The 24,103-nt window shown below is 40.3% G+C and overlaps 1 protein-coding gene across 1 annotated transcript in view; it reads left to right on the forward strand.

The window, feature by feature from the left end:
* NALCN (sodium leak channel, non-selective) overlaps window positions 1-24,103 on the forward strand; it is a 256,162-nt gene that overhangs the window by 20,209 nt on the left and 211,850 nt on the right. The window contains 3 exon segments of the mRNA XM_075526265.1: window positions 14,728-14,811; window positions 16,411-16,550; window positions 17,816-17,944. Of these exon segments, the coding sequence (XP_075382380.1) occupies window positions 14,728-14,811; window positions 16,411-16,550; window positions 17,816-17,944 (353 nt within the window).

Genomic DNA, 24,103 nt, shown 5'->3' on the forward strand with positions numbered 1-24,103 from the left:
AAAAGCCTAGCTGACACTTATTTTAGTATCATCATGCTGAAAATTAGAAATTTTTTTATATAGCACAAGTAGCGCACTGAATTTAATAGAAATGTCTTTCTTTTCACTGTGCAGTGGTGACACATGTCAGCTAACAAAGATTATAGAAAGTCAGAAGTAATGGTCCTTGACATTTCCCCCATTGTTAAATCAGTTACATTCACAGCAAAACTTTTGTACTAACTGAAGTAGTTGCGAGTGAATTTGTCAGACTTTATTTCAGTAGCACTGAGCGCTATTCACTGACTTCAGTACGCCTGCAAGGGGCTGAAGTGAATGGTTGCACCATTAGCTTTCAGCACTCTCTTGGTGAATTCATGCAGGAACTGAAACAAAGCTTAATCTTCTACCAACGCAGTCACAGAGAGATGGGAGCCATTTCCTTTGCTTCTGTCCAGTACTAAAGGCCAGTTAACTGAAATCGGTGGCTTTCAGTATGTCAGGTGTTCCCAGGCAGCGTTAGCCTGGCGCAGAGAGCACATTTTCCTCGTCGTTTTTCTGATGGGTGCTTTGGTTGCTGTAGTTGCTATCTGTCTGCTCAAGAGGAGAGAATTGAGGACGGAGCAGGCTGGAGACTTACCTGAGCCATATGGGCTTAACTCTGTACACTCAGGTCTCTGCCAATATAGGGAATTTTCCGCCTGTATTGCAGGCGATGTGAGGTGGAGATGGGCTTTTTATGCTGTAATGAAATACTCTGATCGCCGTGATCTGAACTGGGGTCTGCAACTGTTTGCAGTGGCAGCTGATGTCTGTTTGCGTATTCTGACATGTTTTTATCTTTGCTTGCATGAAGTAGATATTTGGGCTTAAAACAGAAACACTTTTAGTAGGATTCATCAGTGCTAATTTGAGGGTCTGCAATTGTCTGTAATTAGTTGTTTGTGTATAAAGTAAGCTCTTCCAAAAGGTAATTTATCTATCTGGGTTGTTTTTCTCCATTGACTGAAAGGGAAGCTTAAAGTACCTAGGCTGACACCTAGCCATTAGGTATCTCACAGTCAGCGTTTACTCTAACTCATTATTATAGATTTGTTGTCAATGCACAGGTGGGCACTACAGAAAGCGTACAGACGACTGGATGCCAGCTTCTTCTTTAACGCTTATGGCATTAACTCATTTATGCTTAAATGAGTTTCTTCCATAATCATCCTAATTCAGAAATTTGCCTTGAGTTATGGATTACAGAACTGTTGTTTACTGTACCTTATTACAAGTATCTGTTTTGCCTTCTTTTCAGTACCTTTAATATTAAACATTCCACCTTCATTTAACAAGAATGGAGAAATTACAAAATGAGTTTAACCCTTCTGATAAATGATGGAAATATTAATTGAATTGCGGTGAAACACGGTCAGCTGGCTCACCAGCTTTTAGTAACTTTGTCAAGGGAGTTTCTGCTGCATTTCAGACTGAAAACAGAAGATGGAAATTCTGAAGTTACTGCACTTCATGACTTTAGATATGCTGTATACCCCATGGCATATAAATGAGTTAAGGGTCAGGAAGTTGTGTTGCTTTCAAAGGTCAGGCAGTAAAACAGAATATGTGGCTCCTATCATCCCGTGTCAGCATGCTCTGATGTGCTCGTGATGCCTGGTGGTGAAAGCTCAGTCTCGGGGTGTGCAAGTCATGAACAGGAGCGAGAACCTCAACATGGAGGGCAGGGAATAACCAGTGGAGTCAGTGGCAAGGATGAGAAAATGACGAGATGCTTTGATTAAACAGGGTGTAATTATGTGGAGGGAAAAAACGGAAAACTACTTACCTGTGGCAGTAAAAGGCTCACTGAGCAAACATGAAAAAAGACTCAGTTGGTTTGAGATTTGAATTTCCCCTTTGAATCTACTTCTTGGGATTATAAAGTGAAAATTATTTGTCCATATGACAAATTATTGTACATATCTATAGTAAAAAAATAGAATTCTGTACTATGTATAATGCTGTTGGAAACCTAGATGTGTAGTGCAGGTCCCATGCTATTCTGTGTTGGCAAAATGTATATTATTTCAAATTGTCTTAAATTTTAACTTAAAAAATACTGGAGTGTGTTCATGTTAGCAGCTGTGATTGTTAGTTTTAAGTATTATTTCATAGCAAACAGTATTGATATCCATTATTTGAATAAGACATTCAGTCTACGAAAGTTGAGTCTTCTGTCTCACCTTTTTCCTGTGTTTGTCGGTTGCTGTTTTGCTAAGATGTCCATCGCAAGGACATCTGGTCCCAGCCTACTGGGATCCTGTTGCTAGTGAAATGCTCCGATGCTGTTTCCAGTCACAGAAAATTAAAAAAATTAAAACTGATTATCATGAGGAAAACAAATACGAAGTTGCCTGCAGCATGCTGCTAGTTGGGTGTTACTGCCTGTGGGCCAGGGAAGGTTAGAGACCATGGCACTGGAATATACGCACCTGTTTCTATGGTTACTTGTGCCTGCTTTTGTTGGAGTGTTTATTACAGGAAAGTAATGACTCATTACACAGTGGGGCTTTTTGCACCATTTTTGCATTAGAGTATTAGAAAATCAAAGGCATTTAAATTACTTAGTGAACTGACATAGGCAGTATTTCTAGAATAAAAAAGGTAATTTTTCTAACCAGTCAATGGGTCATAGAAATTTTTAGTGAGAAATTATTTTTGGGCATGGATTGCAATATGTGTCCATATAATACTTAGTGACTTACCGTGGTGATCAAAATTAAACCTTAAAGTTGCTAAGAAAAAATATACAACATACTGACTTTCATAATGTATTTAGAAATCGCTCTTTCAATATACAGACAAATTAGATGAACAAAACTTCCACTTTTCAGTAATGTTAATTTTTTCCCGTTCTAATACTACTTTCAAGGATTACTGTTTTTCTTCATGAAAGTAGCTGTTATCAAGGGTTATTTTTAATGCATCGCTTCACGTCAGGATAAAATGACACATATACTGGGACAGTGAAGTCAACGTCTTGGATAACATGTTAGGTATTCAGGTAGGAGGGGAGGGAACTTCATCCCTAATATGCCTTTCTGTGTTGAAACTTGCACTTTCAGGGAAGTCTGCTATAATTGAACAATATCTTTTTAGTTTAGTTTAGTTTATGCCCATGTTGTCTTCTCTCTTAATTTGAGAGAATAAAACAAGACATCAAGATGAAAAAAATCTTAATGACATCCAAATCCCTGTGGAAGGGAATAAGAACATTTCTATGCAGCTGTATTTTCATGAAAATGACAAAATTTGTGTGAGATTTTTAAGGCAGTAAGCTGAATGTAAAATTTCATTTCAGAGTATTGTATTCACCACCACTAATATAAATATTGCTTTCTTACAGCTATACTAAGATTGTTGTTTCAGTAAACTCTTCCTGGTCTCTGTAGTATGAAATGGATTCTCCAGCTTTTAATAATGCTAATTACTAAATAATAAAATCCTCTTTCTGAAAAGTGCCTCCTTCTTACCTGTTCCAACTTTCATCATTGTGGCTTTTTTCTGTTGAAGGAGAGCTGTGAATCGTGATCATAAATCTGAGTTTTGTCATGTTAGATGAGACTGTTTGCCTATCAAATCTCCCTATTCAATCTCCAGGCAATATTTGATCCTTTGGAGTGAAAGCTTTCACCTTGAAACATTTGGATCCAAATTCGCCCATTGCATCCACCATAAACATCAGAGCTGGGGGAGGGCAGAATACTGCTGGATGAAGCATAGCAGTGCTTAGCACACATCACCTTCTCAAGGCTGTGGAGTACTTCCAAGCATGAGTTGACATCCATGCATGTGGAACTAGGTGTAGAACTGGAGTCTACCCCGAGGAACTGGCATCTTGAGGAGATTGGCTTAGATGCACACAGCCAGAGAAAAGTCTGGGTTGGAAGGGACCTATGGAGATGGTCTGGACCAACTTGTTACTCAAAGCAGGGCCTTAATTTGGTTATCCAGGGTCCTATCAAGCTGAGTCTTGAATGTTTCCAGCAAGGGAGATGCTAGCACTTCTCTGGGCAACATGTTCCAATGTTTAATTGTTCTCATGGTGAAGATTTTTTTTCCTGTGCACTTCCTGGAAACAGTGTGTGCTGTTCCAGGTACGGGGATCCTATTAATCATCCTCCTGATCAGCCATTTTTAGATTTGATGAACCCTTAAGACATCCAGGGGAGCAGAGACAGCTAGTAAGGTGATACTTACGGCACTGAATACAGTTGGCTAATGAGCAGATGGAGAGGGAAATGAAATTCAGGCTTTCAGTGTAGTAACCCATAAAATCTCTCTGCAGGGCATGTTGGCACCCAGCTGCAGTGGTAAAGCGGTGTATCAAAAAAGCAGCAATGTAATACACCAGTAAAGCTCCCTTCCCCACATGTTCTGTAGCCATACTTACTGTTGGGTATTGATAAGAAAGTATTGGCATCTGTCCTCTCTTGACTATATATGAAGGCTGTTCCTGGCAGCTCTGAATAGTGGACAATCTGAATTACTTGTCACTCAGCTGAACTGAGATGCTCTGCAGTGATTTGGCTGATACAGAGGTGTGTTGAGGCATCTCCATCGGTCTGTGGAAATGGTTATTCCCCTTGATACTTTTTGTACTTGAGGAAGGGAGTGTTGTGTTTTCATGTTTGTTTCTGGTTTGTTTTTAAATTTTCTTTTAACAGTTTTGGTTTAAAACACCATTTTTTAACTCCTCCCAATAACCCCTCTCCCCCCCTTATTTTACAGCAAACACTGTTACAGGATTTTTAGCAAGTGAAGTGGTCCTTCTTTGTCTGTTTGAAAGTCTTGATTCTTACTTCATGGCCGGGATTGTTTCTTCCTTTACACGCTTTTTGGTGTTTTTTTTTTCTTTCTGTTAGAAACAGCAAATGAGATGGTGAATACTATAGTTTAAAAACCTCCTATTACAATATGAAACATGAAATACTAAGTTTGGTGAAGTTATTTAAATTAACAAAAATCTAGTATGCCTTAAAAATACATTTGAGACTGTTCTTTAATGAATGAAATAGCCTTATGTATTCATTGGTAATTCCTAAAATAATTCGAAAAGCTCAACAAATTCACTTAAAAATCTTTTTTTTTTGTAATTATTGCAAATGATAAAGTAGTGGTTCTCTAGTGATTATAGCTTTTTTGTAATGATAGATTGGAACTGTGTGTGTTGTGTGTCTGTAACATGCACGGAATCACCCTCTAATCCAAAGGACCAGCAAGAGCTGGGTTTCATTTTTTTAATTATAAATAGAGTGACTTTGTTTTGTGTGCTGTAACATCAAGTGATTTTTTTCAACTCTTTTCTAGCATAGACTACAAGATTACTACGAATATTACATTACATGTTATGACAAAGATAAATTATGCCCTATGTTATGTGTTACTTGGAAGCATCTGATGATGGAGCAGTTCAGTACAATACATGAGTAGTTACAAATTGAACTTGTTTAACTGAGTGATGATAAGGTGATATTACACCCACTATAACCGTTTAGAGTTAAGCTTCACACAGCAATTCTAATTCCATTGGCTGTTACAAATCCATTGCTGTTATGTGAATGTATTTTAAATACGTTCCTTCACTGTGAATGAAGACACTTTATGAGAAAGGAAGACATACAGAAATGAGAAGCTGTGTGTCCCCCCCCCATTGTTTCTTTTTTCCCCCAAATACAGTCTTTTCTAAAAAAAAAGTGTTGGTTCATTTGAAGTGATAGCATCATTGTTGCAGAGGGCTGATTGGGAGGTGACCACGCATTTTAAAATATGCCAGTTTTTCTTTGGTTATTAACATGGTCTTAGCTAAGCAATCCACAATTTCCTTCGTTTCCTGCATGGATCATCATTTTGCAATTACAGAAGTACTTCGCTTTAAAAGATGGCTAGTATATAATTTGCTGGTTGTTGCATAACTCTATGTTGCATAGACTTCCGGAGGGCAGACTTTGGCCTGTTTAGGAGACTGGTCGAGAGAGTCCCCTGGGAGGCAGCCCTAAAGGGCAAAGCAGTCCAGGAAGGCTGGACATTCTTTAAGGAGGACGTCCTAAAGGCACAAGAGCGGGCTGTCCCCAGGTGCCGAAAGACGAGCCGGCGGGGAAGAAGACCGGCCTGGCTGAATAGAGAGCTTTGGCTAGAACTCAGGAAAAAGAGAGTCTATGATCTTTGGAAGAAGGGGCAGGCAAGTCAAGAGGACTACAAAGGTGCAGCGAGGTTGTGCAGGGAGAAAATTAGAAGGGCCAAAGCTGAGCTAGACCTCAATCTGGCTACTACCATAAAGGACAACAAAAAAACACTTCCTCAAATACATTAGCAGCAAAAGGAGAGCTAAGGAGAATCTCCAGCCCCTAGTAGATGGGGGAGGGAACACAGTGACAAAGGATGAGGAAAAGGCTGAGGTACTTAATGCCTTCTTTGCCTCAGTCTTTAATAGCAGGGCCAAGTGTTCTCTGGGTACCCAGCCCCCCTCAGTCAGAAGATAGGGACGGGGACCAGAATGGAGCCCCCATAATCCAGGGGGAAATGGTGAGTGACCTGCTGCACCACTTAGACACTCACAAGTCTATGGGGCCTGATGAGATCCACCCAAGAGTACTGAAGAAACTGGCAGATGTGCTCACCAAGCCCCTTTCCATCATTTACCAGCAGTCCTGGCTAACTGGGGAGGTCCCTGCTGACTGGAGATTAGCGAATGTGACGCCCATCTTCAAGAAGGGCCGGAAGGAGGACCCGGGGAACTACAGGCCCGTCAGCCTGACCTTGGTACCAGGGAAGCTGATGGAGGAGATCATCCTGAGTGCCATCACGTGGCATGTAGAGGATAACCAAGGGATCAAGGCCAGCCAGCATGGGTTTAGGAAAGGCACGTCCTGCTTAACCAACCTGATCTCCTTCTACGACAAGGTGACCCGCCTAATGGCTGAGGGAAAGGCTGTGGATGTTGTCTACCTAGACTTTAGTAAAGCCTTTGACACGGTTTCCCACAGCATTCTCCTGGAGAAACTGGCTGCTCATGGCTTGGACGGGTGTACTCTTCGCTGGGTAAAGAACTGGCTGGATGGCCGGGCCCAAAGAGTGGTGGTGAATGGAGTTTACTCCGGTTGGCGGCCGGTCACAAGCGGTGTTCCCCAGGGCTCTGTGTTGGGGCCAGTTCTGTTTAACATCTTTATCAATGATCTGGACGAAGGGATCGAGTGCACACTCAGTAAGTTTGCAGAGGACACCAGGTTGGGCAGGAGTGTTGATCTGCTTGAGGGTAGGCAGGCTCTGCAGAGGGACCTGGACAGGCTGGATCGGTGGGCTGGGGCCAATTGTATGAGGTTCAACAAGGCCAAGTGCTGGGTCCTGCACTTGGGTCACAGCAACCCCATGCAACGCTACAGGCTTGGGGAAGAGTGGCTGGAAAGCTGCCTGGCAGAGAAGGACCTGGGGGTGTTGGTTGACAGCCGGCTGAATATGAGCCAGTAGTGTGCCCAGGTGGCCAAGAAAGCCAATGGCATCCTGGCTTGTATCAGAAATAGCGTGGCCAGCAGGACTAGGGAAGTGATTGTCCCCCTGTACGTGGCACTGGTGAGGCCGCACCTCAAATGCTGTGTTCAGTTTTGGGCCCCTCACTACAAGAGAGACATTGAGGTGCTGGAGCGTGTCCAGAGAAGGGCAACGAAGCTGGTGAAGGGTCTGGAGCAGAAGTCTTATGAGGAGCGGCTGAGGGAGCTGGGATTGTTTAGCCTGGAGAAAAGGAGGCTGAGGGGAGACCTTATTGCTCTCTACAAGTACCTGAAAGGAGGTTGTAGCGAGGTGGGGGTCGGTCTCTTCTCCCAGGTAACAAGTGATAGGACAAGAGGAAATAGCCTCAAGTTGCACCAGTGGAGGTTTAGACTGGATATTAGGAAATTTTACTTCACTGAAAAGGGTTATCAAGCATTGGAACAGGCTGCCCAGGGAAGTGGTTGAGTCGCTATCCCTGGAGGTATTTAAAAGACATTTGGATGAGGTGCTTAGGGACATGGTGTAGTGGTGGACTTGGTAGTGTTAGGTTTACAGTTGGACTCGATGATCTTGAAGGTCTTTTCCAACCTATACAATTCTGTGATAATAAAATGCTTCCGGTTGAATTTTTTTATGTCACGCAGAGTAGAAGATGGACTTTAAGGTGGTAGCGTGGCTGAGAGTCATCTGTCTGTCTAAGGTCCCAGTTCAGTCGGTCCCCAGGGCAGCTGAGGAATTGCAAAGCTCTGAAGAAGGAAGAAGGGAGCTAATGCTTGACACATGAGCACATTTGAGAAATAGTTTTATTTTGCGGGGACAGAAGAGAATTGAGAACAGAAGTCAGAGGCAGCTTTTCTTCTTGATTAGGCTGCATCTCTTCATTCTACTTTCTGCGTGAGGAAAATGTTGAAAGTATTTGACAGGTTGGGGTCTGGGCTGAATTGTCTGCATCATTGTGCTACTAAACAGACCTGTAAACTGCAGGTTTTTAAGGAAATAGGGAAAGTTTGAAGTTGAGCCAGAAACATAAGGGATATATCCGTATGTGTGACTGGGAAGGAGATACATACCCTCTGTGTGTGTATGTATATCTTTATCTGCATTTGCAGGGGAGAGGGAGAAGTTGGGCAAGGTGCTCCCTTGAGCTCTGATTTCATTTTCTGCCCCGCTCCCACCTCCATGCCCTGCGGTGTTTGTGTGGAGTAAGGGGGGGGGGGGTGGAGAAGGGAGGGTGAGTCTTGTTTCCCTAACTTAGCTGTGCCCTCTCTTCTAGCTTGCTCTTTTAGCGTTATAATGAGCATAGCCGAGGGGGAAAAAGTGATACTCCTGAATTCTGATTCCCTCTATTCCTTCTATTTCCTCCTGTGCCTTTATGCTGCTCCTAAAATGCCAGTAAATGTCAACCTCCACCCCTTAATGCTTATTTGTAGTGCTACACAAAGTAGCCCACAGGGTGATCTGAAGAATTTGCTAGAGTTGTTGATGTGCTTTATTTACCACCACCACATTCAGGATCCAGTGACCATGACAGAATAGCAAAGTAGCTAGTCTCTGAGCTTGCTAGTCTCTTCATGTTTGTACCATCTTGCAGCTATCCTGTTTGTCAGAGACTGTGAGGAAAAGTGGGAGACTAAGGTTCTCCTAATGACAGACCGAAGACTACAGGACTCCTTTCCAGAGCAGATGATGATAAATCTGATGACTCAGAGCAAATGTCATATCACGTCTTTTATTTAGCTTTCCCACAGAGGTGGCTGGAAAGAGGCGGGAGGGAAGGATTCAGAGAACAGGTTGTAGTCAGGGGTGAGAGAGAAAAATAAATTCCTGAAGGCAAGCAGGGAGGCAGAGGAGGCTTTTCACTTGCAGGGATTTGCTGTTCATCCTGAGGTGTTCCTGAGATGTTATGAGATAAGCAGGGCAGAAACGACCTAGGAGATGACTGTGCTATCATCTAGCTAAACCGTCTACCTTACCAATGAGATACTGAAATTGCTTAAGAAAATTAGCAGACATAATCAATCTTCTATCAGATTGCTTTATGCAATTCAGATGTTGATTTCGTAGAGTATTTTGTTTTCAGCAAGGTTGATAATGGAATAAACTTCTATTAAAAAATTACAGTCTGGCTAGTCTTCCCTTCTGGTGTAAGTTAAACTGTAATGGCTCTCATGGAGTGACTACCTCAGGTGTTATTACTTTTGCCTGTGGTTCTGTCTGTGTTTTGTATTGGCTCACACTTCCAATGAGTTAGGTCTTATAAAATTGCTTTTTCTGTGAACTTGTGTAATGACTGTTTAGGGCACCTAATACTGCCAATTGGTGTTTTATCTTTAATGTGCTGGTTACAATTGAGAAAGTGTATCTTCCGGCATCTCAGTACTGTTATTGGAGTATTAGTATTGCACGTGAAAATAAAAAATGAAGAAATTAGCTAATACATTCTACTCAGTTAATGTAATGGTATTAAAATTACGCAAAAACTGGTGAAACGAGAATGTAGGGAGAAGGGAGATTTATTTGTTGGTCCTATTTTCGAATAGGTAAAGAAACACTAAGATCTTACGCTGAACTTGAGGTATTCTTCCTTAGTTATGGCAACATTGCCATAGAAAATTAAGCTCTTGTAGGGCAGAGAATATTTTAATTACAGACCGTTACGTCAAGCTTGTCTGTCCTTTTGGGATGTCAAATTTCAGATTAATTCAGATTAGCATCTCTAAGAGAGACGCAGACTTTCAATCCGTTCCACATGTGTGGTTTACCAAGAAAGCCATTTCCATGGTTGCGTACTAGCCTAACAGTGATGCTAACCTGTCGTAAATAAATACTGAGGGAAAAGACAGAAGCATATTAGGAGAAACTGTTCTAGGGAGACTAGGAAGGGTATTACAAAATAATGAATAGGCCTTTAATTAACATAGAAAAGATTGATCCATCTAACAGCTAAGCAGTATTGCTGCTTTGGACTTCAGATTTTTTATGTATCTTAAAATGCTTTGTGCTTAATAGCTGTTAGTTAGTTAGCTAGTCCACTGAGTTCCAGCGGTGCCCCTTAGTTTCCCTGGGAGAGGCATTCAATGGGGGCATGGTTTACTGCGCAAAAGCCTTCCAAAGGCTGTCCCAAGCCTGCAGTCATGGACTGTGTAAGTGGACTGGCATCCGCTGCTCTGTCAGAAGCAAATGATTTTGTTGTCTAGATAGACTGTAAGTCATGTTGCTGGAGAAGCTTTCAGGACTTGCTGTGCACCTTAAAGAATCCAGTGTCCACTGTACGCAGTAGGGAGTCAGCAACTTTAATGACTTTAAGAGGTTTGGATTAGTCTCAGCATGAGGCTTCTAGTCTACAGTACTAGTCTTTCATCTTTTGCAAATGTTTAGATCACGTTTCAAAGACTTATAAGCCATAATGCAAATGATCCGGGATAGTGCATTCACAAAAAATGCTAAAACAAACCTCATCAATAATTCTCAAATTTCAGCAGACATGATGAAAAAAGGGTGAGGGATTAACACATTGCAATACTTCAGCTATTTTAGGTAAGGTGTCATCAGATGTATTTAAAATTTGTATATATCTATTCCTTTCCAAGTCTAAGAACAGGCTGCCATTGACCGTGAGTGTGGAATTTCAGCCCAAGGTTTTTTTCAAATGTGAATGAAACTCACTGTTCATTGCTATTGATATGTGAGTGCTAGCCAGTGTTTAGTCAGAATTAGATTGTTTATGGAAGTAGCACTAGAAGTCAATACCAAGACTCATACTAAAAAGTATATTCTGATTTTCACATTAAGCAGGACGTGGTCCTGCCTTAAAAATGCTTCCAACACCAAATAACATCCTATATGCCAACACACCGTATAAATGCATTAAAGATTCCCCACCACATCCACTGCCAGCCAAATGACAAGCATGAAAAGGATTTAGCCAAAGCCTCCCTACACGCAAAGCGGAAAGGGCCAGAACCTCCCCCAAAATGAGTAGTTTCTACAGATGTAATTCAGGTGCCCTAAGTTTCTGTGGGTGACCCACTGAAAGCCTCCCTGACAGGGAGGAGGTAGCGGGGGAAGCTGGCCTGACGTGACGACGAGAGAAGTGAGGCGATGGAGCAGCCTGACTGGTGAGAAGACTGGGAAGGGTCACGACATCTTCCTTTGTAAGGAGAAAACAGCGGAGCTGCTTCAATCATGCCACACGTATTGTGGAGAGAAAAAGCAATTTCTAAAAAAAGATTTGGCTTCTAGTGAGTACTTGATGGGTTATTCAGAGGAGGTTGAATGCAGGAACTCCCGCACGAGTTCGTGCTCAGATCTGTACAGCACAACTCAGGGAAAACTTTTTGCTTTAGACAAAGGGTGCTTAAGAGGAGAAAAGTAAGTTTCAAAGAGTTCTTCAGCAAGAGAATGACCAATCAGCATCTTTGTTCAGAGCCACAACTGAAGGACTCAAGTTGCATGTTGATACAAATCTGTTCACTAAGGGGGAACAGGGGGAGAGGAGAGAGGGGTAAGAGATTTAGGGTGTTGGTAGCTGATCTCCCTAGAGAAATAACATGTATCTGCTTCACAGTTACTCAACATAACCACTGAAACAGCTGAGTTTGTTCAGCCCTGAGTGAAGAGTTTCTGATTAGCTCAGACTTTACTTAGAGAACTAAGTCTACTTTCTTCAGGAAGGACATTAAATTATGTTATGTTAAATATGTTAAATTATGTTAAAATTATGATGCAAAAGTTCCTGTTCTGTTGCTTCCCTGATTTGCAGTCTTTCTCCTCTTAATTCTTGGACTGAGGAGAATTTTAACATCCTTATGTGTTAGGAAATCCTCCTTCTGAAAATAACGTTGAAGTTCTCTGTCCTTTATTTCTGATTTGAAAATCACTTACTGTATTTTCCTTATATCCTTACTTTGTTCACTTCTGCCCTGAAGAATTTTTGCAACTGAAATAAAAGTTTTTTTAAAAAAATGTATTTTGTCTCTATCTACACAACATATCTTGCTGTCACCTACTGCAAGGAATGATAAATCATTTTTAGGATAGTGTATGTCATTGAAAATATTAGATTAAAACAAAACGTCTGTGCTTGTAGAATCAATGAAAATGCTGAGACATTTAAAAACAAGTACAGGTTGACTGCAATAACTATCACTGAAATAAGAAACAATGTGTATCAAGCCAGGAATCGCATAACAGGCCAAAGTCCAGTAATGTCTTCAAGATTCTTGAGACCTGACAATAATTTTTTCCCCAATTATACCTGTCAAAAGTGGATATCAAACACTGTAGTTTGTATCTGGCAGAACACTAAAAAGAGAAAAGGAACCAGATAATGTATAAGGCAGGGGAGGGTGTGTTCAATCTGTTAGGAGAGACTTCATTTGGAAAGGGGTGTTGATGTGCCCTGAGATCCTCTGCCAATGTCTCTCCATATGTTTTTACTGCTATACAACATGAAACTGGGATATCCACTTTCCTTAGGTCTAGTCTTGTCTAGTCTCCCTTTCAACAAGTTGCATCCATCTATATGCATTTGGTCCCCAACTTCCTCTACGCTCCATGTGGTACACGAAACTATCTATAACCTCTCAGCCAAAATCTACCTAATAAATGTAGATTTTTTTCAGTTCGGTGGTTGAATTAAAGTGTGAGGCATTAGCAGCCCACCAACGAAGTGTTTTTATAGCTTGCCTGGAGGGCCTGTGTTGCAAGTCATTGTGAGAGATGAGGATATCTAAGCATGCGAACTGGAGCAGTGGTTGAGAATAGTGTAGTATGGAGGAAACTGAGCTTGGATGCAGTCTTCTCCATGCTGCCTTTTAGGAGTGATCTCTGGATTGGACTGTCACCAAAACCATGCTCAGGTATTATTTTAGAGAGCTAGTTGAAGAAGTCTAAAGCAGAGCCAGAGAACAAGTAAGGAAGGCATATGCGTCATCAAGGGCTCAGTTTTCTTTCCTGAGTTTTTTTTATTTAGTAGTGCAAGGTATGCTCTGAATCCCTGTGCTAGACAATTAATGGAGTGCCAATATGTCATGGTTTAAACTCAGTCAGCAACTAGGTACCACACAGCCGCTCGCTCGTCCTCCCCGCCTACCCCTGGTGGGATGGGGGAGAGAATCAGGAAAAAAAAGTAAAACCCGTGGGTTGAGATAAAGACAGTTTAATAGGACAGCAGAGGAAGAGAAAATAATAATGATAAAATAATACACAAAATGAGTGATGCACAATGCAATTGCTCACCACCCGCCGACCAATGCCCAGCCCGTCCCTGAGCAGCGGTCACCGCCCCCCAGCCAACTCCCCCCAGTTTCTATACTGAGCATGACGCCATATGGTATGGAATAGCCCTTTGGCCAGTTGGGGTCAGCTGTCCTGGCTGTGCCCCCTCCCAGCTTCTTGTGCGCCTGGCAGAGCATGGGAAGCTGAAAAGTCCTTGACCAGCGTAAGCACTGCCTAGCAACAACTAAACCATCAGTGTGCTATCAATGTTATTCTCATCCTAAATCCAAAACACAGCACAATACCAGCTACTAGGAAGAAAATCAACTCTATCCCAGCCAAAACCAGGACACAATAATATCAATGTTGAAAAGTTCACCATACCTATGATTAATGAAGTCTAAAGAATGCATTGTCATTTTGAGATGGTAAAAAGTTGCTCGGGAAATGTCCAATGAGATGGTGGTTACCGTCTAATGTTTTGGAAATGGCAAGACTTTTCTAGAGCATGAAAAATGATTCAAAACTTACGAAAAAATTAATGTAAAATGATACTGATTTAATTGAAGCTGTTGAACAATATTGAAGTAATTGAACGGCACAATACTAAATTGCTAGCATTTTACACTTACCTTCCTGTACAAGTATTCTGTAATGGGCAATACAGTGGAAAAGTGAGTCCAATGTTAATTTTTTGTGTGTTTTTTGATTCACATCAAAGTGCAAATAATAGGTCTCTTTATAAGTTCTTTTTGACACAAGCTGAGGAGAAGTACCGCATAAGAATGAAGCTACCATTTATTGACCCAGAAGATGCGTTTATATGTTTCCAGCATATTCTAGCTCAGATACTAGGCTTTTGGAGTCTTTCAAAAGTGGCATTTTAAAAGTGGTACAGAGAAGACTTTTCCTTCTTCCAAGAACTTTTGTTTATGATATTTGTAAATCCTGACAGTAAAACAACAACCATTTACCTCTTAGCTTTTCTCTCTCTTGTAGGGTGATAGCTCCTATGTAAAGGATCGTTGGTGTGTGTTTGATGGATTCATGGTCTTTTGTCTTTGGGTGTCACTGGTTTTACAGGTAATTATTTCACTTATCTTTTTCAGTGAATAGTTCCTTAATTGTGAAAAATATATGGCATAACCAAGTAATTGCAAGTTGTGGAAGTATAGCTGTACATGGGTCAAATTGTTTTTAAAAAGCTGTGCTGAATTCAATAGCTCCATAATTGCACATTGCAGTATATCTATGTTAGTAGTAGAATTCATCTTGTTTAATTTTTCTGATTGAGGAGTTATACCTTAATCTGAAGCTTGTTACCATAAACCCTCTGCATAGTCAAAAGGAAAGAGAAGGATCTTCAGAGCGCCATTTATCTCTTACTCCATATGACAGTTGCGCTCATCTCCTTCCATTGAGTCTAGTGGGATGCCATGGTGACTACCTTAGGCAACTAAAGGGAAAGCGATTCCAATGGTAGATGTTTGCCATGCTGTAGGCATATTGATATGGTGAGTGGAGGGGTTTCATGTAATATGGCCCACGCCTAACAAAACCTTTTCCAAAATTCAAGTTAAAGCCCAATGGAAAAAATAATAATAAATACATCTGGAAACAATTTGATAAATTTTCATAAAGAAGGGATCTTGGATGTCGCAAAAAAGCGTAGAGTGTTAAGGTACAGGTCAAATTGTGTCCTGCAAACCAATTAGTCCTTAACCGTAATCAGTTTTTTGGGTAAGAACAGATTGAAGACTGTGAGACTGGGCCTGCAATGGTATAAGGACTGTAAAAGTTCTATAGTGATGGCCGTTAGGCGTAACTTACCCACTTCTGACAAATTTAAGTCACATTGTAATTTTCTGCTTTATACACAGAGGAGACTTTGGTACATCATGTACACATGTGGAGTGAAGGTTGATCATTACAGATAAGCACCGTAGATTACCCAGTTTATGTGTTGCCAGGTTCCCCCTCCATTTTCTTAGTATTTTGAGCAAATATTAAATTAAGCAGTTACTCTCAGAGAGTGAGAGACAAGGATTAAAACAAGACATTTTCACCCAGTCATTAGGCTAAATAGTCTTTATGGAGTGCCTAACCTGTGAATGTATTAAGGAAATGGTTCCATGTTGTGTGGTTTGGCTGAAATTTATGTCGTAAGTGGAGTCTAGGAGAAGAACAGTTTTCTCATGCAGTTGGAATTAAATGGAGAATTTATAAGCATGTTGCAACTCATAAGGCAGTCTGTGTATAAGTACTTTTATATTACAGTAAAAATCTTAGTGGTGTGCAACATTAACAGATACTGATTTTCATATTTGGAAGTGTAAATTAATCACTTTTAACGAAGTTGTGGGAAACTTGTGGGGTAGGACTAGCACAGAAGCAGGCAGCTGACAGAAGCTTGCACAGTCTTCTTGAGTTAAGACAAGCATTATGAACATAGGCAGAGTATATTTTTGGAATTCCATTAGGATAACTTAGAAATGGATTAAAGGATTTACTAAGACTTTTCTTTTAAAAAACATGGTTAAAATGAACCATAAAATAAACTAAGAGAAGATTGAAAATGAAAATAAAAATCATGTATAGTGTTCATGGTTTTAAAACTTCTGTAAATGAATACAGGAACAGGACAGGGTCATCAAGAAAAACTCCTGATTCTTTTGTTTGTAGGTGTTTGAAATTGCTGAAATAGTTGACCAGATGTCACCTTGGGGCATGTTACGGATTCCGCGACCACTCATTATGATTCGAGCATTCCGGATATATTTTCGTTTTGAGCTGCCAAGAACTAGGATAACAAATATCTTGAAGTAAGTAAGGCTGTTATCTGAAGAGCAACAGACAGTATTTCAGTGTTGACTTAGAAGACTGACTACACAGCTCAGAGAATGACCCTTCATGCTTAATGGGCATTTTCTTCCTGAGTTTTAGTTCTGGCTAAAAAATTCTTGCTATTTTCCATATTTCAGGAACCATCAAGTTTCCTAGAAAATTATCAAAACTGTCAAATATTTAAATAAAACTTAAAGCATTTTGCTAATAACTGTAGCCAGCAATTTTCAACTAGTGGCATTAAATTCTGTTCCATTAATATGGACACTTAATAATCATAGAATAGTTTGGGTTGGAAGGGACCTTTAAAGGTCATCTAGTCCAACCCCCTGCAATGAGCAGGGTCATCTTCAACTGGATCAGGTTGCTCAGAGCCCCGTCCAACCTGACCTTGAATGTTTCCAGGGATGGGGCATCTACCACCTTTCTGGGCAACCTGTTCCAGTGTTTCACCACCCTCATTGTAAAAAATTTCTTCCTTATATCTGGTCTAAATCTACCTTCTTTTAGTTTGAAACCATTACCCCTTGTACTATTGCAACAGGCCCTGCTGAAAAGTTTGTCCCCATCTTTCTTATAAGCCCCCTTTAAGAACTAAAAGGCTTCAATAAGGTCTCCCCGAAGCATTCTCTTCTCCAGGCTGAATAACCCCAACTCTCTCAGCCTTCCTCTTCACTCTCTCCTCCTCATAGGAGAGGTGTTCCATCCCTCTGATCATTTTTGTGTAGGGTAATATTAGTAAATAAAAATACATGAGCACATGCCCTAACCATTACAGTTACGAGTGTACATGTATTGCTATATGTACAGAGACGCTTACATGCAAGCAAACACACATAAGTATGTTGGATACAGCATGTAATGGCAAAAGCCATGTAATGGTAATGTGAAAGAGTTTTTTGGTTTCTATTTGGTATCAGCTTTACTTCATCATTATATCTTGTCTCTCTAAGTCATTAGATACTGTTTTACAAAAGCTAGACGTTCTACATTTTATTTGGGTGGTTTTTTTGTTCCACCCTTTGTAGTTTACAGCTTGTTTAATTACCCTGACTTATGGGTTTATAAAAAATCGTGCCTCCCTTTTCTTTCTCTGCACAGAGTGAGAGATCAGTTTTAAGGACAAATTTTTGGCAGGATGAAATACTACTTTCTCTGTGTGAGCATATTTTCTATTCTGGAGCTTTTCAGAGGAGGCTTCACATTGTCTGTCCATTCAGTGTCATATTTATCTTTTTGCCAGGCGTTCTGGAGAGCAAATCTGGAGCGTTTCAATTTTCCTTCTGTTCTTTCTCCTACTGTATGGGATCCTGGGAGTGCAGATGTTTGGAACTTTCACGTACCATTGCGTGACTGACGACACGCAGCCCGGGTGAGTTAGCCTGTGCAGGCATGATGTGGGGCTGCTCTTTCAGTGCATATGTATAATTGTAGTTAGCGTCAATGGGTGCAAATTGGATTTAATAGATTAAAAGTAGTCCACCAAAATACAGTACGATAAATTGGGGAAACAAAAATATTAGCAATTATGAAAAATACAAGTGCGACAGAGAAATTACAAATTATGGCATTGGGCTGCAGTCTGAGTTAGGGGGTGAGTGACTGTGTATGTGTGTGGGGGGTGACAGAGCAGGAGAGCAGAGGAGGCTTTAAGAGGAGCATTGCCACTTGCGCCTGATTTGGGTCACTGGTGATTAATTAGCTTTCACTGTATTCTCCTATCTTTTCCCAGAACATCTGGGAAAAGGGCCAGACCTAAAGTATAGGGCAGAACTACCCCTAGAATCTCACACCGTTTCTGGATTAAGAGGTCACTGGGACCTGATGCTCAGATTTAAAGACCCTTTTTACCCAGCCTTTGGAAAATACTTATGATCAATATTTTACACTGGTGATTGAGTATACATCATGTTTTTGATTCAGCACATACTTAAACACACGATTAACTTGAAGTACAGTATAGCCTCTTTGTCACTGGGATGGCTGATAAAATCACACATAAGTATACGGTTACAGGTCCTGTTGAACTGAGGGCTCAACTGTATGCTTGACCACCATTGTGGGATTCTGTTACATCTATTTCTTCATTTTGTCCCTGTTTCTTTGGACAGGGAAATGTTAGCTCTGGAGATGTAGCCTTTGCTATAGTCAAAATTGGATCCTTTTATTCATGTATTGAATTTGTCAGAACATAAAATGAGTAGACCTTATAAGAAAGCAAAACACTGCTTAGTGTGCCACCGTGCTGAATAAAAAGTCTGATTATCGCAAAACTGTGTTAAAAGATTTTTCTAAACTAGGGCATATAAGCTATCAAATATAAAATGAGGTTATTAAAAGTGTCAGATACAAAAAAAGGTTACAAAATTATTTGAGAATATGCTAGACATTATATGGTATTTTGTTAAATGAAAAAATTGACTTCTGGATATTTTCTTCTTTATTTAATCAATACTATAATAAAATACGGGGCTGATCTTCACCTAGACTGGAAATAAGATATTTCATTCAGACTGTTCCTCTTTTTTAAGAGAAAATCTTTATAGCACAGATTTTTTTACAGTTTCCCATAGACAGGGGGAAAAAAAATCTTTGTGAAAAATTTGTTTGTGGTGATGAGAAAATCTGTGATTCTGTGATTTACCTATGTTGTTTGGAAAAACGAGAAGTGGAATAAACAACACAGGGAAAATTGGGCATCATATAATTGCTTGTGTCACTGAATACAGCTTTTCCCTGAAATCAGCAGGAAATGATGAAGTGGGAAATAATAATGTTTGCAATATGGAAAGTTAAGATTATAAGTTAAGGTTGCCTGTAAAAATTTCGTCTAATTTCTTCTGCATTGGTTTCTCTCTGAATACTGCATTATTTAAAAAAAAAAGAAAAGTTAGTTTATGGAAGCACCTCAATTTTAGGTTGTTGAAAAGCTGAATTACACGAATAGGTTGAAAGGGTCAAATAGCCAGTACATAAAATAAAAATAAAAACCTGTCTAAAGTCGGTTAAAGTTGGAAAAGTCAAGCATGCAGAATTAAGGAAATTTTAGACTTGAGGTTGAACCTGTAGCCTTAACTCCTTTTTCTTTCAGTATCCTCAAATATATATATTTTTAGCTGTTTAAAAATTAGAAATCTAATTTAAGTTACTTTTTAGGTACGTGGGATGGGCACCTTGTCGTGGTTTAACCCTAGCCAGCAGCTAAACACCACACAGCCCCTCACTCACTCCCCCCTGGTGGGATGGGGGAGAGAATCGGAAGGATAAAAGTGAGAAAACTTATGGGCTGAGATAAAGACAGTTTAATAGGTAAAGCAAAAGCTGCGCACGCAAGCAAAGCAAAACAAGGAATTAATTCACTCCTTCCCATGGGCAGGCAGGTGTTCAGCCATCTCCAGGAAAGCAGGGCTCCATCACTCGTAACCATTACTTGGGAAGACAAACGCCAGCACTCTGAATGTCCTCCCCTTCCTTCTTCTTCCTGAGCTTTACATGCTGAGCATGATGTCATATGGTATGGAATAGCCCTTTGGTCAGTTGGGGTCAGCTGTCCCAGCCATGTCCCCTCCCAGCTTCTTGTGCACCCCAGCCTGCTCGCTGGTGGGGTGGGGTGAGAACCAGAAAAGGCCTTGACTCTGTGCAAGCACTGCTCAGCAGTAACAAAAACATCTCTGTATTATCAACACTACTTTCAGCACAAGTCCAAAACATAGCCCCGAACTAGCTACTATGGAGAAAATTAACTCTATCCCAGCCAAAACCAGCATACACCTTCAGAAAGTAATTAATCACTTTTGCCATCTCCAAACCAGAATTGTAACTTTAAATGGCTCCCATGGTTGTATATGAGGACTACATATAGATATACCAGTTACACTGAAAAACACTTTTTCCCTAGAAGTGCTGCCTCATTTATTCTGACAAATGCTGCTCACACAAAGAACAATATATTTTTTTTCTTTGTTGCTTGACATGTGGACTTATACCTTATTTTTGGCATACTGCTCATTCCTACTCTGAAAACACTTATTTCTTCTTCTTGTCTGTAACATTCATCGTTATACCTTGTGAACACTTATACATACCTGATCCTTTCTTAATTTTTGAGGAATGCAGTGCAGAAGCTCTGGGTGGTGTTAGGCTGTGCCTTCTTCACATAGGTCAGGGCTGACCTTCCCAGAGCTAGCTGCAGAATTTATAAGAACAACCACCATGGGCCGGGAAAATAAATATAGAGAAAGAAATAACAGTTCTGGTGCCAAAAGAGGACAATTTAGAGGCAGACATTGGTCCAAAATGTAGTTAGAAAGGAGGTGACGTGCCACTTCTGAATCCAGTAGAGTTTATTAGCTGCGATGTAATAGAGCACAAAAGCACAAAAATTGCCTATACAAATTTTTTCAACTTTATAATGAGGATTAAACATTCCTCTCAGAAGTTGAGTCTGTCTGTCTGTCTCAGGTGGTTCTGTTCCAGGCAATGGAGAGTGGCTAAAGTTGGCTGTACTTGGACTTAAATAACTTCAGAGCCTTTAATGAACCACAGCTGTAAATACTCACTATTTCTGCAAACCAGATCCCAGGCTCCCAAGTCAAGATTAGAAAATGAAAAGCATCCAATTTGTGGCCACCTGTGAGAACTTTAATTTTAGGTGATTTCCCTCATATTATGCAGAATTCTATGGCACATGGCAAGGGTAAAGTCTTATTATTGAGGTCAAGGCTTCATCTATTTCAGAAATTTTAGAAATCACTCTTTTTAAGTCTACTGCCTTCTGAATTATAAGGGAGGCAAGTGTCTTTTGAAAATGGCGTCTTAAAATCTTGCCATTCTTTTTTTATTTGAAAAGACGTGGCAGCCTCATCAGACACTCATTGCCTCTTTGACTGCTGCAAGTTCTTTTATCTTTCCATCCTTCTTGATGCCCACGCTGCCTGACCTCCTGTCTCTCCACCTCCTCAGTCATTTTTCTAATGTTAACTCTGACAGACAGAAATACTGAAATGAGATAACTGCAGTCTGAGTTTTTCATTCCATCTGTGAAATCAGCAAAATCTGACTTCCTTCCAAAGGCTGAAAAGGAGTTTTTTTGTTGTTTGATGATAAATGTTTATTCGCTCATTCTTATAATCTTCTTTATTTTGCCAGACTTTTTTTCCCTACAGGGAACGCTGTCTTCTTCCTAGACAATTTTCTCATTCAGTATTCCCTTGTGATTATTACCTATCTTTTTACAACTATGCTGTCACAGCTTTTCCCTGGTGATTTCTCCAACTGGTATATCTTTTTCCTGCCAATAAGCAGTGTATTACATGGATTTCCTTAGTATGGATATTCTTTAGTTGCTTGAAGGACACACAGTGTGGTTGGAAAGTAATGTATATATAATTGAATTATCTAGATTAGTCCATACATTATAAGCAGTTTGACAGGTTATTTTGTTACATCTGAGATGAATTTCAAAGAAGTGGACAAATATGGGGAAAATAGGTTGTGTTCTGAATCTACTGTAATTTACTCTCGGGCACCTCCAGTATACAAAAGGTACTTCCACAAGGGCAGGAGAGAGAAATTATATCCAAACTATTGCTTTGACTCTGTTAGAGTATTTTATATATCCTCACACACTAGCTAGGAGTGTTTTCTTTATTTTTATTACCAAGACATGTTTAACTACACAAAAATACTTCCATACTGCATGATTAGATTATGTTTATTTCACAACAGTAAATTTTCCTTTTGTAATTCTCAGCCTGCATGGGAGCTAGGGGAAAGGAAGCCTTCCCTCATCAAAACAAAGAAGGCTAATATGGCTAACTGCCATAAAATGTGGTACTTCTCTATTTCTTCTCCCAAAGTCATTCTTTAAGGGCCTTTTTTTAATACTTTCAGTAGGGTATAGATTAAGTATTTCTGTAGACCTGTCTGCCTTGTCACCATGGCAGTCAATTTAAAATCCTTCTTTGCAAGGTTTCTTGTTTAAAGCAGGAACTGCCCAGGAAAACAGATAAGAAAAATAATTACCGAGTAATAGAAAGATCTAAGAGGGTCTTGGTCATCTTTCCATCTGTCTCTGGATAGGCCCCGAAAATGTCAGAAAACAGCTTCAAAGTCTCTGGAGCTGAAAGTTCACCACAATATCTAATAGAGGAAATAAATATGATTAAAAAGAACAAAAGGGATTCAAGATATCAGCAGTGCAAAAATAAGAATGAGTAATTGGATTTCTGAGAAGGGGAAGAAATCAAAGACCAAGCTTGAAAAATCAACGTAACAGTACTTCTTTAACAGGGCACATCATTAATTTATTGACACTAGTTGAACAAACAGCACTGCTTTAATACTGCCTTTGGGATTTAGTCACAATCTCTGTTAATGGTGATATGTCTCTAGTATAAACTCCTCAGTGAGAAGAGAAATAGAAGAAATCTTACTTTTCCAGGCCTGATGGTGTTTCGACCCCAACCAAAATCAAGAAAAATACAGCATCAGACTTGAAGGGAAATAATTCAATCCAAATGGGATCCTATCAAAAGGATGGAAGGGAGTGCTGAGGTGATGGCCAGCACTGGTGCCCAAGGGAAGCAGTCTTCAGGAGTGGACTCTCCTCACTTTCAGAGGGCGTGTTATTTCTGAGCAGAAATCCTGATTTTGTCTGGAACTGTTACATAGATAGTTATCCAAAGCAATTGGGCTGTTGATTCATTTCACACAGGCTTTCCAGTGGTTTTGTTTGCCCAGCTCCATTTTGAGCGAGAAGGTGACCTTTTAATGAAGATCTACAACAGAGTGATTGGAACCCAATAACCTCAGCACTTGGTGTCTCAGTAATGACACATGCTTACCTGTATTAAGATTTGGAGCCATCCGGGTTCACACAATTCTTTGTCCCAGTGAAGACATCAGAGTTTATTGAACTTCTACTCGGCCTGTCAACCTTTATGGGATTCCTCTGCTTCTCTGGCTAGTAAATACTGCTTTTGAGTAAGCTGGAGTGAATTTCATAGGCTATGGTGAAATTGGCTGACTATAAATACAAGAATTTGAATAACATAACTGCCACATCTCTACAACTACCACAACTCCAAAAAGTTCCATATTTATCCACAAGATTTTTACCTTAAAATCAGTGTACGGAATTAAGGCCTGGGGAGTACTGAACTTTCCACAGAAAACCTGCAGGAGGCCAGGCTGCCGCAAGTCAGGACATCCTCCAGCATGTCATAAAATTGAGGGAAAGGCCAGACATCACTAGAAAAACAGAACTGTAAGGGTGCTCTCCACTGAATCTGCCAGGTGGGCGATTGAGTGCTTTCTTGAATAGAAAGGAAGCTGGAAAAGTTCTCTTCTTTATATTGCAAGAGGAAGCCAGACAACCAGTGGAGAAGTCTGTGGATGTCCTGACATTCACAGCTTAGACAGCAGTTATCACTGAGCAGTACATCTCCCTTAGGCTGGAAACGCTGTGAGGAAGAGTCACTTCTGGATATGCAGGCAGTTACAGGAAATAGTAAGAATTAAGTTCTAAAAG

This window comes from Mycteria americana, chromosome 1 (genome assembly GCF_035582795.1).
Source record: "Mycteria americana isolate JAX WOST 10 ecotype Jacksonville Zoo and Gardens chromosome 1, USCA_MyAme_1.0, whole genome shotgun sequence".
Classification (NCBI taxonomy): domain Eukaryota; kingdom Metazoa; phylum Chordata; class Aves; order Ciconiiformes; family Ciconiidae; genus Mycteria; species Mycteria americana.